General features: G+C 47.0%; 1 protein-coding gene across 3 annotated transcripts; it reads left to right on the top strand.

Moving 5' to 3' along the window:
• Window positions 1–308: 308 nt before the first annotated feature.
• Window positions 309–13,271, top strand: hic1 (hypermethylated in cancer 1). 3 transcript variants are annotated; one of them, XM_057049424.1, is made up of 2 exons: window positions 309–477; window positions 5,252–13,271. In XM_057049424.1, the coding sequence occupies exon 2, from the start codon at window positions 5,269–5,271 to the stop codon at window positions 7,462–7,464; it is 2,196 nt and encodes a 731-aa protein (XP_056905404.1). In that variant the 5' UTR covers window positions 309–477; window positions 5,252–5,268; the 3' UTR covers window positions 7,465–13,271. The 3 variants fall into 3 exon arrangements, with proteins under 3 accessions (XP_056905404.1, XP_056905403.1, XP_056905405.1); XM_057049423.1 differs by lacking the exon at window positions 309–477 and adding an exon at window positions 1,722–1,916; XM_057049425.1 differs by lacking the exon at window positions 309–477 and adding an exon at window positions 2,575–2,826.
• Window positions 13,272–14,624: the final 1,353 nt, after the last annotated feature.

Below are 14,624 nucleotides of genomic sequence, written 5' to 3'. Positions count from 1 at the left end.
CTCTCTTTAAGGTTGAAGACTACTCTGAATAATTTGATTTTTTAAAGGAACATTCGCTCTAAAAAAAGGGCCATAATTAAAAATAATTCAAATAAACCTGGATGATATATATATACATATTTGTTTTAAAACGTCGTGGTAAACATATTATAAAAAGGTCTCAATTATTTAACTTTCCCCCTCCAATTTCCATCTTATCAGCATCATTTCCCCCCCTGATGAGCCCACTGTGACCCGCTGCCGCGGTGCGCGCCGTTGGGTGTCGCTGTGCGCGTAAACTCTCCACCGGCGGGATCGGAGCGAGCGGACCCCGGCACAATGTGAAGTGTCAGCCGTCTCATCAAACGCATATACGGGCTATTCTGGTGGGTGACAGGGAGAACGGGAGCTGGAGCTACGCGCGGAGCTCCTGGTGTGGGACTGACGGAGAGGAGAGGAGAGCAGACGTGCGCCGTGAGCACCAGACATGAGTCCGAGGTGAGCCTGTTGACACCGCGGAAAGGCGCGCATGACATCCTTTAGCAGCTTTTTAGTGCAGCACATGCGTTTCCTTCAGCTTCGAGTGGGTGTTCAGTTTGAACTGATGCGGCTCTCAGTGACAGACTACAAACATCTGGATCACATGGACGCATCCGATAAAAAAAGGAAAAAAAAGCTCCTCTGGCACACATCGGCTCCCAGCGGCTATAAAACTTGCGTTCATCAATCATTGTTTGATATTAAAAGGCATCGACAGATTAAACGTTTTAAGAGCTTTCGAGTTTTAACGTAAAATTTGATAAACTAATAATAATTGATAATCTGAGCATTAAAGCGGGGGGAAAATTGGCTTTTGAGCTTTCATTTTGATAGGTGTCTGACCGCGACTTTGAGAGACAAAACGTGTGAAACACGGCGGATAATGGAAAAAAAAAAGAGTTTAAAAAATGCAAAAAATAAATAAATAAAATGCTGGGAGCGTTGTTATAATCATAAAATAGTTCTTGTTTGCTGTGTTTTTTGCATTTCCCATTGCAAAATTTTCCCTTTCTTCAGGCACAGCAGGTGTACTGGTGTGTGTGTGTGTGTGTGTGTGTGTGTGTGTGTGTGTGTGAGGGCTGTTAAAGTGGTTTACGTGACCTCCACTTAGCTAATTGTAGCCCCTAAGTGAAGATGTTAAGGAGAACTACGGTCCCAATTTCTAAAAATCCACCAATAGCATCAACAATTCTGGATTTATTCAACTAATATCTGTATATTTTTCATTTTTTAAGACTCTCTAATTTCAGTCTTTGCGGATTTTCAGCATTAAACCTTTTTCCCCCCCAAGTTTCCCCAGACACGAACGCGCACCGCGCCTGTGTACCTACATGTATACAGCGGCTGCATGTCTCTTTAAGACGATGTGTTGAGAATTTCATGTCGAGGTCACTTAAAGTTCCTGCCCTCGATGTTACCTTTTAGTTTTATTATAGACTGACATCACACGGGGCGCTAAAACACTTATGGCGCATAGAGGCTGCATTATCATCCCGGTGCGCGTTATTGGTCTGACTCAAAAATAGCTAAGGAAATTAGTTGGGGAGGAAAATAGAAAAAACGAAAAGAAAAAATAAGAGGAAACTGATGCAGCTCTAAGCACGTATTTTTTTTTTCATAGGAGGGGATGAGAAAAAGGACGGAGAGGAGGGGCAGAGGGGCAGAGAAAGAGAGGGAGAGGGAGGAAAGTGGGTGGGAGGACGGACCGAAGGAGCGACAAGAAATTCATATCAATTAATAATCATAAAAAAAGCGCTGGCAGACGCGCACGGAAAACTGGCATGGTTTTTTGGAGGCTGGCAGTTCAAAAGTGAAGCGTCAGATATGACTTCTGGAGACTGCCGAGATGATCATTAAGGGAGACTTAGATCGGATGGCAGAAGACATCGGGTATGCAGGTAAGAGCCAGGAGGCTGCGAACTAACGGGGATGGTGACATTTCTGGGTTTATCCGCGAAACACGGCGAGCGTGCGCACGATCGTGTCCGCATTTCGCTGCATTTTGAACCGTTTCGGGGTGAACCTGGTATCGGCTGGGAGGCTCCGCGCAGCCACGTTCCCATTTCATTTAAATCGATTGGAATGACTTTAGGTTGGTTTGTGCGTGCGGGACCCTTCCCTGCATTTGATGCTACCGCGAGCGTTTTAGCTCCAAAAGTGTGTTTTCAAAAGCCGCCTTAATCCGAGCGTGATCACGCTTCTTTCCTTTATCACATTGAATCTTTTTTACGCACTTTCCTCCACTCATGCCGGACAGTTTTTAGTCTCCTTTCAGGTTTCAACCTAATCCAGTAAAACAAATATTAGGTTTGAAATCTAAACTTGAGCTTTCATCGTGCGCAATGGGGCGCGTACAGGCCTAATAACCCAAACTGGGTAAAAAGAGGATGAGTTCCAGGATTATTTGAGGGGATTTGAGAGTACGGTTTTCAAATTTACGCCAGAGATGCTTCTGTTGACAGCTGTCTGACCCACCTATACACCGACTGGGGTGGAAATGTCTACTTCCTGCCGTATTTTTTTTTTTGCTGGGGGGGGGGGTCTCGATTATGCCTATGTTTTTTTGTTTTTTTTTTCAAACGAAAACGTTCCGTTTACTGTAACAGTGAGTGAAAAGTGAAACAGTTGAGATCCCGTCACCCTCCTCCTCTCCACGACATTTAACGGCAACTTGACGCTGCAAAAAGTGTGAAAAACGCGAGGCGAACGTCTCATGGCGACCAGAAATATCCAAATGCTGCGTTTTTAGAAGAGCGTAAAGGTCACCATAGGACCTGCAGAGGAATATCTACTGGAGTTCTGATAGAGGTAAAAAACAAACAAACAAAAACCTGTTTCAGTAAACGTTTTATCTTAAAATCTTTGCTTTAATTGGACTCATTTTGAGCCCAAACTAAGCTGCTGTGTGTCTAAAATGCCTCATTAAGTGCCAGTTATTTTTAAACATGCCCACAAGAAATTGCATGCTGCCCTGATTTATTGATCTGTTAGTGCTTCATGGTTTACTTCTGCTTACTGGGATATAAAAGTGTCCATGTTCAGCCACTGCTTGGATGTCACAAATACTGAAATTAAATTGAAAAAGAGAGAGAAAGGTTATCTGAAGTGACGGCAAAATACCTTTTCATGCATGTCAACTGACGCCGCTGCAGCATTTCCTTGCTGAATGTGAACATTGGTGAACGGTCTGACCTCCGGGTCGTTAAAGAGAAATGGTACAAATGCTCTGTGCTTCACTTTGGTAGGAAAATATGCTTCAAAAGCAACGCCAGTGCGAAGAAGGCAGCAAACATGACCATTAGCGTGTTGTTGATCATAAAAAAGGCCTTTCAAAAGAAGGACTGGTCTGACTGTTTCCCTGCTGACTGTGCAGCCTGCAAAAGTGACTTCACGCGAAACAGCAAATCAAACCGTAACGCGGTCTTTGGTTGTGTTTGCATTAGCGCAGCAGGCTCCTCTTAATGCCTGTGCGGCCGCGCGCTGATCTGCTGTCCAGATTTACTCTTTTGATCACATCTCCTCTCTTTTTATAGTCCAAGTTAACTTCTCAATTCCTCTAGTCGCAGCGACAGACTCGCCTACGTGGGAAACTCAAAGGGCGAAACACACTCGCTGTTTTTTTTTGGTTTTGTTGTTTTTTCTATGTAAGCGTGCGCGCTTTGTTGCAGGTGCACAGAGGCTGAACCCTGCGAGAGCATTTTGTTTTTTCCCCCCTGCTATATTTAATTTTATTCCTTTGCGTCTAAGAGCCTAAATCAGGGTTTAATGCTACACCAATAATTGCAATTTGCAATCACGTGTGGACAAAATCCAGAGAAGGTGTGTGCGTGTGTGCGTGCGTGCGTGCGTGCGTGTGCACGCTTTCAGACACACAGAGAATCAGCAGGCCGGGCGCAGCCTCGTGGAATGGAGCGTCTGCAAGAGTCGAACAACGTGTGGAAACCGCTTGGCTCACGGCGCACTAATATCCAAACATGTTTGATCTGACCGATGTTGAGATTTATCGTAAAATGTGAGCGTTCGGTAATCAAAGCCAGAGAGAAGCCAGAAGTGGAAAGACTTTAAATGACAACTGGGGACGTGATGGAGCGTAAACGCCACTGAGTCTGACATAGACACCTCTTTTCATCCAGGCTTTAGTGCTGCCTGCAGGGCTGCAACGTCACTGCTCTCTTCTTCTTTTTTTTTTTTTTTTGAAATTTAGAATTCCCCACATTTCCTTGAAAATATTTCTCAAGGTATTTTCTTTTTAAAAATTAGACTCGCGCTTCCCTTTTTCTCGCGCCCCGTCCTCGGGCCCGATGAAATAAACAAGAAGTGAACGGAATGGTGTCAGGAAGAGCATGATCAGATGGATGACAAGATATTTATTTAGTTGCTTGTTTCCCATCACTATGAGTAAGCCCTTAGGGACGTTTTGAGACATTTAATCTTGCAAGTAAACTATCCCCAGATGCCACTGGTTGAACAATACGTGGCGCTTCAGGCATGCAGCCGACATAGTTTATATTAGACTTGATGAAACAATTAGTGTTAATATTGCAGCGTGGGTGAGGTTCGGAATGGGTTTGGATCCCCGGAAGGCATTTCAACCCAACGCACCAAACCGCGTAGGCCTGATTCTCAGTCTCTTCCCAGTGTTCCTTATATGACCGGGCAGGAAAAAGGGGGGGAACTGAAAGAGCGACCTCTTTTAGGATGTGTTCTCCTCCCACAGGTTTATACCTGCGGTTCATCACGCTCGTGATACATTCGTCCAGCGGCTTGTTTAAACGTCTGCACACCAGGGCGCCTTCGAGCGTACTTTATCAGGAAGACAGTACTTAGAAATCGCCCGTCACCTCTTCTCTAAATTCAGGCCTCCTCAGCTCGGGCTGGAGGAAGTGAATGAGCCCAGCTTCTGATAATGAGAAAACCACTGTGACCCCTCACCTTTAGCAAAAGTTCACTTATTGAGTAACCAGCTGCACTTCCCATGTGTCAGATTGATCAAGATGTGCTATTTGTGTTTGTTCTAATAAAAGGAAACTAGCACATCAGAGTGAAATCAGGGCAAATTTAATCAGCTGTTTAATTTAGCCTTTTTTCCCCTCATTAAAGATTCGTTTATTTGATTTTTACAACAAACGTATATCATTTAAAGCTGTTTTTGTGTGTCATTTTCGAATTTCTTGGATTTGTGCGCTGAAAAGCTGGCTGCCACACGCCGTTTGACAGATGTCTGTTGTTGTAGGTGGCAGATTGAAGACGATGCTGGGTGCCATGGAAGTTCCAAGTCACGCTAGGGATCTCCTCCTGCAGCTCAACAGCCAGAGGACCAAGGGTTTCCTGTGTGACGTTATCATTGTGGTCCAGAACGCCCTCTTCAGAGCTCATAAGAACATTCTGGCTGCCAGCAGCCTCTACTTGAAATCTCTGGTGGTCCACGACAATCTCATCAACCTCGACCATGAAATGGTCAGTCCGGGGATCTTCCGGGTCATTTTGGACTACATCTACACAGGCCGCCTGAGCGACGGAGACCCCACCTCTCCCACTGAGCCCAATCTCGGAGCCGTCTTGGCGGCGGCCAGCTACCTTCAGCTACTTGATTTAGTGGCTTTGTGCAAAAAGAAGTTGAAAAGAAATTGCAAATACCCTCCACGCCAAAGTCCCGCTTTTCTGCCATACCCAAAGTTGGGACCCACCAGTATGGGTTTAGCAGTCGGCAGATGCAGGGTCTCTACTCCCGTCATCCAGCCTTGCCCTCCAGGTGGAATTCTGAACAGCCACACAAACCGAGCACCACCGCTCGAGGAGCTGGTTCCCCATCGACTGGCCCTCCACGCAGGGGAGCTGTACGCTCCCACATCCACCCAGGGCTCTCAGGTGTTTCCGTCCCTGCAGCCAGCTCTGGCCGCCCAGCTGGGGCGGCCCACCCTCTCTGAGAGAAACCGCTCCCCCAACTATGGCCTTGATCTCTCGAAGAAGAGCCCCAACTCTCAGACGCAGCACAGCTCCTCTCTCTCCCATCTGGCAAACGCCCACAATGATGAGGAGCGCGACGGTACCCTGAGTGACCGTACCAGTCCGCTGCAGGGGACAAATGGGAGGGTCTTTCATTCAGAGAAAATGGAGTCCAGCGACCAGGCGAGTGCTCTCACCCCTCCCCCTTTTCCACATCTCAATCAGCCTCTTGGCCCACACCTGCCCCATCTGCACCGCTCAGGCTCCCAGGGTACAGATCGTTACCCGTGCCCCGCGAGCCCTGACACGCCCACAGAGGGTGGCAACGTGGGCAAAGAGATTTACCGCTGGGTGAAGCACGAGCCGCTCTCCTACCCAGCTGAGGACGACGATGAGGACGAGGAGGAAGAAGGAGGTGAAAATGGCGACCAACATAATAACCACCACAAGCCCGGGGAGGAGAGCGAAGGTGTGGACGACAAAAGCGGGTCCGGGACAGAGGAGACAGGCAGCAGCGAAGGGCGCCCTTCCCCTCCTGGATCGATGGGGAGGTTCCACATGCCCTATGAGCCCGAGAGCTTCGGAGACAATCTGTATGTCTGCATTCCCTGTGACAAAGGCTTCCCCAGTTCAGAGCAGCTCAATGCACACGTGGAGACGCACACGGAAGAGGAGCTGTACAGCAACTCGGGTGGGGAGATCGGAAACGGCAACAACAACGGCGGCAAAAACACCAGCAGCAACACGAACGGTTACGGGGGCCTGAACAGCAGCAGCAGCTTGAACAGCCTGTCCCACCTGGAGACCAAGTCCAGGGAGGAGCTGAATTCCGGCGGCATCGGGGAGATGATCCGACCCTACCGCTGTTCTTCCTGCGACAAATCCTACAAAGATCCGGCCACTCTGCGTCAGCACGAAAAGACCCACTGGCTGACCCGGCCGTACCCCTGCAGCATCTGCGGCAAGAAGTTCACGCAGCGCGGCACCATGACGCGCCACATGCGCAGCCACCTCGGCCTCAAACCCTTCGCCTGCGACTCCTGCGGCATGCGCTTCACCCGGCAGTACCGCCTCACCGAGCACATGCGCATCCACTCGGGAGAGAAGCCGTATGAGTGTCAGGTGTGCGGAGGAAAGTTCGCCCAGCAACGCAACCTCATCAGCCACATGAAGATGCACAGCAGCGGAGGGAGCGGAGGGGGCCTGACCTCGGACGGCAAGCTGAAGCTGGACTTTGCCGAGGGCATCTACCCCCTGAGTAAATACACAGCGGAGCACCTGGGCCTGAAGCAGGAGAAGGCCAACGAGCTCCTCATCCAAGCCCAGCAGCAACTGGTGGCGGACGCGAAAGCCATAGAAAGCCTCTATCCACTTTCCAAACTGGCCTCTGAACACCTGGGCCTCACCCACGACAAGATGGAGATCATGGGGCACCCCCTGCCCCCACCGCCACAGGCTCTGGCTGAAGGCCACACCATCGACCGCTACTCCCCCAGCTAAGGCCTCCTATCCGGCATGAACAGCAGTCATCAATACACACACAGCTTGCAGTATTTAAAAGGGGCTCACCTCAAACCAGTATCTCCTCTGCACCTCGGACTCAGACCAAAAATGGGATTTGGTCTGTTGACGCACACCAAAGTGTGTAGACTGTAAGTGCCTTTTTCTATGCATTCAGTGTATCTTAAAGTTCTCCTTCATAAAGGAGCTCTGTGTTATTCTGTGACCAAGGGACACTCGCTCGAAGAACTATAGTATTTATGGACCGGGTATGCAAAAAAAGTACAGTCGTTGAGCCAAAGTGACAAATTGAAAACCAAATCAAATTTGTTTTATTTATTTTTGTGTTATGGTGAAACCCAAAGAGCAACTGTTGCAAGGAAACTTTGCAATCTGACCCCAAACCTGTGCACAGATGTGTACAAAAAAAAGCACACAAGGACAAGATTCTGGGTTTTAGTCCAGACCCAAGAGGGACATTCAGCAGATGTATTAGCCAAGTCTTCTGGAGTGAAAGTAAGGGGAGGAGTTTTTAAAAAAAAAAAAAAACCATTGTTGTTTTATTTCTGCTTTTGGGGTACTGGATAATTGATGAATCTCGCCCTCCAGCTTCTCCAAATGCTATTAATGCTTCAAAGTTGCAAAGAAATTACTGAATGATATGAAGAATCGCTGCAGAATGTCTGGTGAAGTCTCTTTTTGTGTTTCAGAGTAGACCCCTCCCCTGCCAATTTGTGTGAAGGCTTATATGATGTGACAGTAATTGTAGCTTAATCTAGCTAACCACTCTTGAGCTAAAACTTCCTCCCCTGTTATTGCGACGCAGTGAACGCAGCCCTGTGATCTCACAACTGGGACCCGATTGTAAATATCCAACCGATGACACACTAATTTCTGTCCGCGATGAGCGTAGCTTCATCTCGCAAGTGGCAAAAAGCTTTTGGGTGTTGCCGCTAACGTTGTGTAATATTTACAATGGTGGATTTGGCTGAGCAGAGGAGCTCAGGTCAGGAGCAACGACACAGAAATCTGTCATTTAGTGTGAAGAGGGAATTCTGCACGTAGCTGCGCTGTGATTAATTCTGCTGCGTTGTGTCTCCGCGTCCGACCCCCCTCGTCTGACCTCTGCGCGTTAGCCGTCTGCGCTCCACGTTAGCGCTATCAAGCCAAAGCGAGCCCCATGTTCAGCACTCACGCCCCCACGCAGTGAGCTGCTAATCTGTCAGAGATATGAACATAAGAAGGGGTTTGCGGCTCTTCCCTGGAAGCCAGAGGGCGAGCTGCACGCTCCCAGCTGCTGCGCCTCGCTAATCCCCTTTCAGATCTCACTTTCTCTAAGACAAGTTAGACCACTCGCAGGCACAATGTCCCATCTCACGCGTGCCAGCACTCCCTTAGCAGCCCGCCAATTAAAATTCTATTTGATTTTATTGTGAGAAAATTCAGAAAAGAGAGCAACTGAAATCCCAGACTTCCTCGGGGGGAAAAAAAAGAGACAGATTTCTGTGTTGGCTGACCAGCAGCTTAAAAACAAAAGAGCACTTAAAGGTTGTGGGTAAACGGCACATTTTTTTGCATTTCAGTGTTTGTTCAGAAAAAGCTGACCTTTCTTTATTTTTATTTTTGTCCCTTTAACCACTTTTACTGGTCTTTAATGCTCTGACCACTATAGTGCCAACGCCAACCTCAGTGGGTGAATGTGAAGACTGAAGCCATAAATACACTGTGATAGTCACCGACTTAAAAATACGACAAATATGTGCCTGACTTTTGGGATCTTCCTTTTAAAAGCGTAACTCAAGGGCTTCCTTTCTGTAGCATACAGTCATATCAACCGCGTCACTTTTCTTTACTTAATCGAAAAACTTTTCAACGGCGCACGTGAAACAGGTGCTTACCTCAGGACTGAACCCAGCGTGGGGATGCTAAGCTTTACTAAAACTTTGAATAACAATGCCAACACACACACACATACATGCACTCACCTACACACACTTTTTTGTATTGCCAGGACAAGTTTGTCTTGTTAAACCTGTGGTTTTTCTGTGTTTATATATCTCTTGTTACAGTTGTATGATGGAGAAATAACGTGATATTAATTGCTTCCCTTTCTTTCTTTCTTTTTTATTTTTTACTACGCGGTATACGTTATCTATTGTGATGTCCTCCAAGAGGCTTGTGATGCTCTGACCAATGTCGTTACTATAACCCAAGGCAAAGCCGTTTTGGTAGCATCTTATCTGGCTGTTCACCTGTGCACTCCTCAACCACCGGCTTCGGCAAACATGGCGTCGGCGCTCGGTTTCAGCCGCTAGAAGGTTGTTTTCTCCTTAGGTGAATTTTAAACAGTGGGGGTGGGGTGAGGCAGAAGTTTCGAGTCGCTTCAAGTTTTCGGCACCGTTGCTAAGCTTCGAGGAGAGATTATGGGCTGCAAGCAGATGCGCGTACGTGTTTAAAGAGCAAGAACGGACGGATGTCGGCCGTGGGAATTTCGGAGCCCTTCGCTCCCTCCGACGAGCTCAAATAAAAATCTCCTCTTCCCTGCCCCATCATTAAAACAACACGCGCATGTTTTCACAAGTGTTTTCACTGTCACTCTGAATCTGAGCAGGAGGGAAGAGCAAAGATAGCGGCAGAAGCGTTCTGTGCGTGCACGGTTTAAAAACGGCTTCCAGCTTGAGAGTGTCAGACAGAGTGGAGGTCAGCGGGATGTTTTAACCGCTCCTGGAGCCGCTGGAGCGTCCCAGGGCCGCTTCATTGTAAGGTGGGCTGTCATGGCACGTCTTGGGAATAGGGTCGGTGCGAAGGAGAGGAGCCGGGGCGCAGGAAGTGAACTTTTGGCTGGGGGTGTTGTTTCGAGCAGGATGTGCCGTGTGTTTCTGCTCAGGGGGAGATAGAGAGATGGCGAACGGGGAGGGCGAGGAGCAGGGAGAACGCAGCGGGGTGGACCCGAGCCATTGTCTCTGCAAGAAAGCATGTCCGTACTTCTGAAACCCTCCATTCAGAAAACACACACGCTGTATCTTCTCTTTTCCTTCCCCCTTGGGCTCTTTGTGAATTTAAAAAAAAAAGAAAAAAGCTCAGTGTGGTGGCGAAGGGACGTTTTACCTGAAATTAAATCTTTTTTTTTCTGAACTTTAAAAAAAAAAAAAAATTACAGGGAGAAAAAAAATGGCGTTCAATTAGCACAATTGGTGATGATGTCAGCATTTTTTAACCCCCCCTAAAAAAAATCCAAAAATTAAAATAGTGCAGACGAAAAAATTGTATTAGCATTTATATGAGCACTTTATCTTTTTTAGTCCTTTTCATCCCTTTCGAATGTTATTACAGTAAAGGCCATAAATTTTATAACACTAACAAAACAGAGGTAGAAAAAATGATCTTGATCATTTCCAAAGAGTTGAAGCATTTAAAAAAGAAATAAATAAAAACCAGGCGTACACCTTTAAGCTTTCCACCAGCAGCTGCAGGGGCCGGGATCACCTTTGACCCCCTGACAGCCTGAAGGTTCCTGATCTACAGTCATTCCGATGGTTGACATTTATTGTGTTTTGCGACGTGCGCCAGGATGACTGAAGCACTTAGCAGACGCTCGAAAACAGAAAAACCCACCGCCGTCTTTGCGTTTTTCTGCAGGTCGCTTCGTCGCTCTCTGCATCTGCCTCGCTGCGAAAGCCATTATCCACGTGGTTTATCCGGAAAGCACAAGGCTGACACGCCACAACTGTCCAGTGTACATATTTTGTTTTTTACGAGAGCTCGTGAAATGTAAGCTAGCCTCAAATAATCTCCACCAGCGAACCGTTCAGACCTGCCTCTCCAGTCGCTCTACAAATGTGCCTTTTCTGCACCCAGGGCTGATGACTTAGCAATAATTGAATTAGTAATCCGGAATTCTGTCCCTCCTCAGTGCCTTTCTCTCAGTGCAGCGCCAGAGATTTACAGTTTTAGAGTTTTTATGACAAGCAGCTGCCCCCCCCCCCCCCCCCCCCACCGAATTGCACTTTTCTGGAAAAATCATTGTATTGTGTTTTTATTACGTTTATGATCCTCTAGAAATCAAAGGATCCGTCCTCCCCACTCCTGCGCTGTTTCCCAACTCACCTCTCTCCCTGTCCCTTCTCACACTCGATGCAAACCGCTGACCCGCCGCCCCTGCGGCCTCCCCCCTCCCTCGCCCCCCTCCACCCCCGCGATCCACTTACTTCCAGCTGCTTTTCATGCTGCAGAAGACAGTTGTCTAAATGTTTACGCGGTTCGCTACTTTCTTTTTCTTCCATCTCTGATCGATTTCCAAAACTGAACCCCGTGGCACACCTTAAAACATGGACGGCGGGGGGGCCCGCGGCGTCCCGACATTCCGCCCTCACAAAGGGGAGATGAAACGCGGCATATCAGAGTGGAGGAAATGCAGAATAATGTCAGGGGAAATGTTGAAGCGGGGAAAATATGCTCAGAGAGATGCCAGCAAAGTAAACATGTATGAAATTGCACAACTGAGCCGAGCCTGGGCCGCGCCGGCCAAGTCATGCACTGAGGTGGAAAGAACAAGAAAGAGAAACTAGCTGAGAGGAGAAGAAGCAGAACTGGGGGGAGAAACGCCGCGAGTGTCACAGCCCGGCCGACGGCTTCGACGTGCCTTTTATTCCTCGCTGCGTTGTGTCTCATTTCCACCTTTTAGGAAATGTTTCCCCCTCTTTGTGGTTGAATTGCGGCAGGTTTTATTTCCCCATGTAAATACGTGTGTCAGCGTGCCCGTAAGAGGCATCATCCCTTTTCCAGGCCCAACAATTATCGCCCAATCAGCAGCTGCTCTACAGGAGGCCCTTTGTAGTTAGATGGGGAAGGGGTTTCTGGCTGCTCGTGTCGTCTCCGTCTGCTTGGATCCGTCTCGCCGTCTCTGCTCCGAAGGCATATAAAGCAGACTAAACGTTTGTGAGTCGAAGCCTTTTAGCTGCAATTTGCAAATATCGGCTGCAGGGGTGTGAACTCAAAGACAAGCGGGAGGAAAACAAGCAGGAATTTGGAAGAGTGAAAGTCTCTGATGCACACACCCTCGCGTAGACACCCACACACACACACACACATGTACACGCACGCACACACAGCTGGATGGCAGATTGCGCCTCCAGATTAGGTCAGATTTAATTAGCCTGCCTCGCTCTGTTTGGAGTGTCACTTCTCGTAGGGAAAGCCATTATTAAAGAAATGAAAAAAAAAAGATCCCGCTGACGGCTTCAGCCCAACGCTTTGCTGAAACTCGTGCCAAACTTGCACACACACACAAACACACACACAGGAGGCAGACGCGGTGGTTTGATGAAGACCGTGAGGTTCGGAGGTGGTTCACGTGAGGGGACACGTACAGGGCAGTGCATATTTTCAGTGATTCGATGGTTTGTTTACTTATTTTTACGCCACTGAGCATGAAGCAGCGTTCAAGAAACACCAGCAACGTCCAGTATTCTGTGGTTGATATCACAATACTGAAAGCAATACATGAAACCAAACAGTATTTTTTTTCTCTCTCTATCTGCATTTCCTGTCAATATTGATCTTTCTTTTGCTTTAGTGAAATGAATGTATTTATTGCATGTCAAAAATGTTTTATAGTTCATTTTTATGTAAATTTTAAACCGTTTCTTTTTTTAAAATTTCATTTAATTATGGTGTCCTGATTAAATCATGTTGATAAGGCTTTTATTTTTAAAAGCCAATGTGAATTGTGTCAATTTCCCCCCTCTGTTTGTTGCTATACTCAAAATCTACTTGGCAATAAAATAAATTGCATAACAAAATCTCAAGGACTGTTTTTTTTTTCTGATCTATCGTGCCCAGCACTTTGCCACAGAGTCACAAAACACAGATTATTATAAAATGTAATATATGTTGTTCAAGAAAACAAAAATGATCACCAAAATGATTCATTTTCACCCTAAAGCCTCCAACTATTCACATTTTTGAGACATTTATTGCGCCTGATGCGAGACTAGCGTTCAATGAAAAGAAAGAGTGACACAAAATACCACGATCAAGACCATTTAGCAGCGAGCAAGACCACAAAAAAGCACAACTTTGCTATGATCCATTTGCCTTTAAGTCCGCACTCGCCCATATGGAGACAAGTGAGTGCCTCATTTAAGACAGAGAATTTCAAATGAATCTCATACATCACACACAGTCCGCATGCAACAATGAACAGATCCATTATTCTGTCAACAGGAGGAAAACCAGCAACACACACACACACACACACACACACACACACACACACACAGATGCAGAGTCCTAAAGTTTCCTTATTATCACCAGGATGCTGGAAGCCGCCTTCCAGATGTTTAATATGAAATCCCTCCTGACATTGAACAAATTAGCATTTCTCCTCTCAGGTGCTGTAAATCGTCAACATTCAGGAGCTCGCCGTATTCGCCCGCTGTAATGAAGGACGCGGAACAACTTCTGCCATTTGAACAGGGGGTGAAACACGTTATTCATGGTTTCACGCTCTCCTCCAAAGCTCCAGTTTATTCAGCCCGGCGTCTCGGTCATGTTGCAGTGATAAACGTGACTTAGTAATGTTTAGTATATCACTCAATCAGGCTATAATGTCAGCTTATTTATTCATTTATTTAATGTGGAAACATAGAAAAGGTCAGACTAGATGATGGATTGCACGTCGTTAATGAATTAGGAGCGATAAGAGATGATTAGAAGTCAGCACAAAGCACAAATGCGCTTTTTTTTAAAAGGTGGAAAAACTGTTCTTCGCCCCCAAAAAAGTGACGCGAGCTGCTGATGCGAGGAGAAAGTAGACATTTGGAAAATGCTGAACAATATTAATGTGAATCTAATCGTTGGCAACCCAGACATCACACACCTGACTGCTGAAGCTGAGCTACAGCAGGTGAGCTCCCTGGACCCTGAACGCATCACGTAATAAATAGCCAAGGAGTGACTGGTGTCACTCTGCTGGTGTCCAGATTCAGCCCAGTGACGTGTGGGGACAGTGACAGCTCACCCCACCAACTGTCGGCCCCCCTCCCCCTGACCTCAGCGCACACATTCTGTTTAACATTCCGGAGCTTTCCCCCAGAATTGAAAAATATCTTGGTAAAATGTTAAAATGTGGATAACGCTTGTCCAGCGTGGAAGACATC

This window comes from Takifugu flavidus, chromosome 12 (assembly GCF_003711565.1).
Source record: "Takifugu flavidus isolate HTHZ2018 chromosome 12, ASM371156v2, whole genome shotgun sequence".
NCBI lineage: Eukaryota > Metazoa > Chordata > Actinopteri > Tetraodontiformes > Tetraodontidae > Takifugu > Takifugu flavidus.
The sequence above is the reverse complement of the archived record's forward strand: the minus strand, read 5'-3'. Positions and strand labels throughout refer to the sequence as shown.

What these genes read in the sequence shown, in the direction of transcription:
- hic1 (XM_057049423.1), top strand. Translation starts at nt 1,865, where the DNA reads ATGATCATTAAGGGAGACTTAGATCGGATGGCAGAAGACATCGGGTAT. An exon ending in AGAAGACATCGGGTATGCAG is followed by an intron (nt 1,917 to 5,251) that starts GTAAGAGCCAGG and finishes CTGTTGTTGTAG; the next exon opens with GTGGCAGATTGAAGACGATG.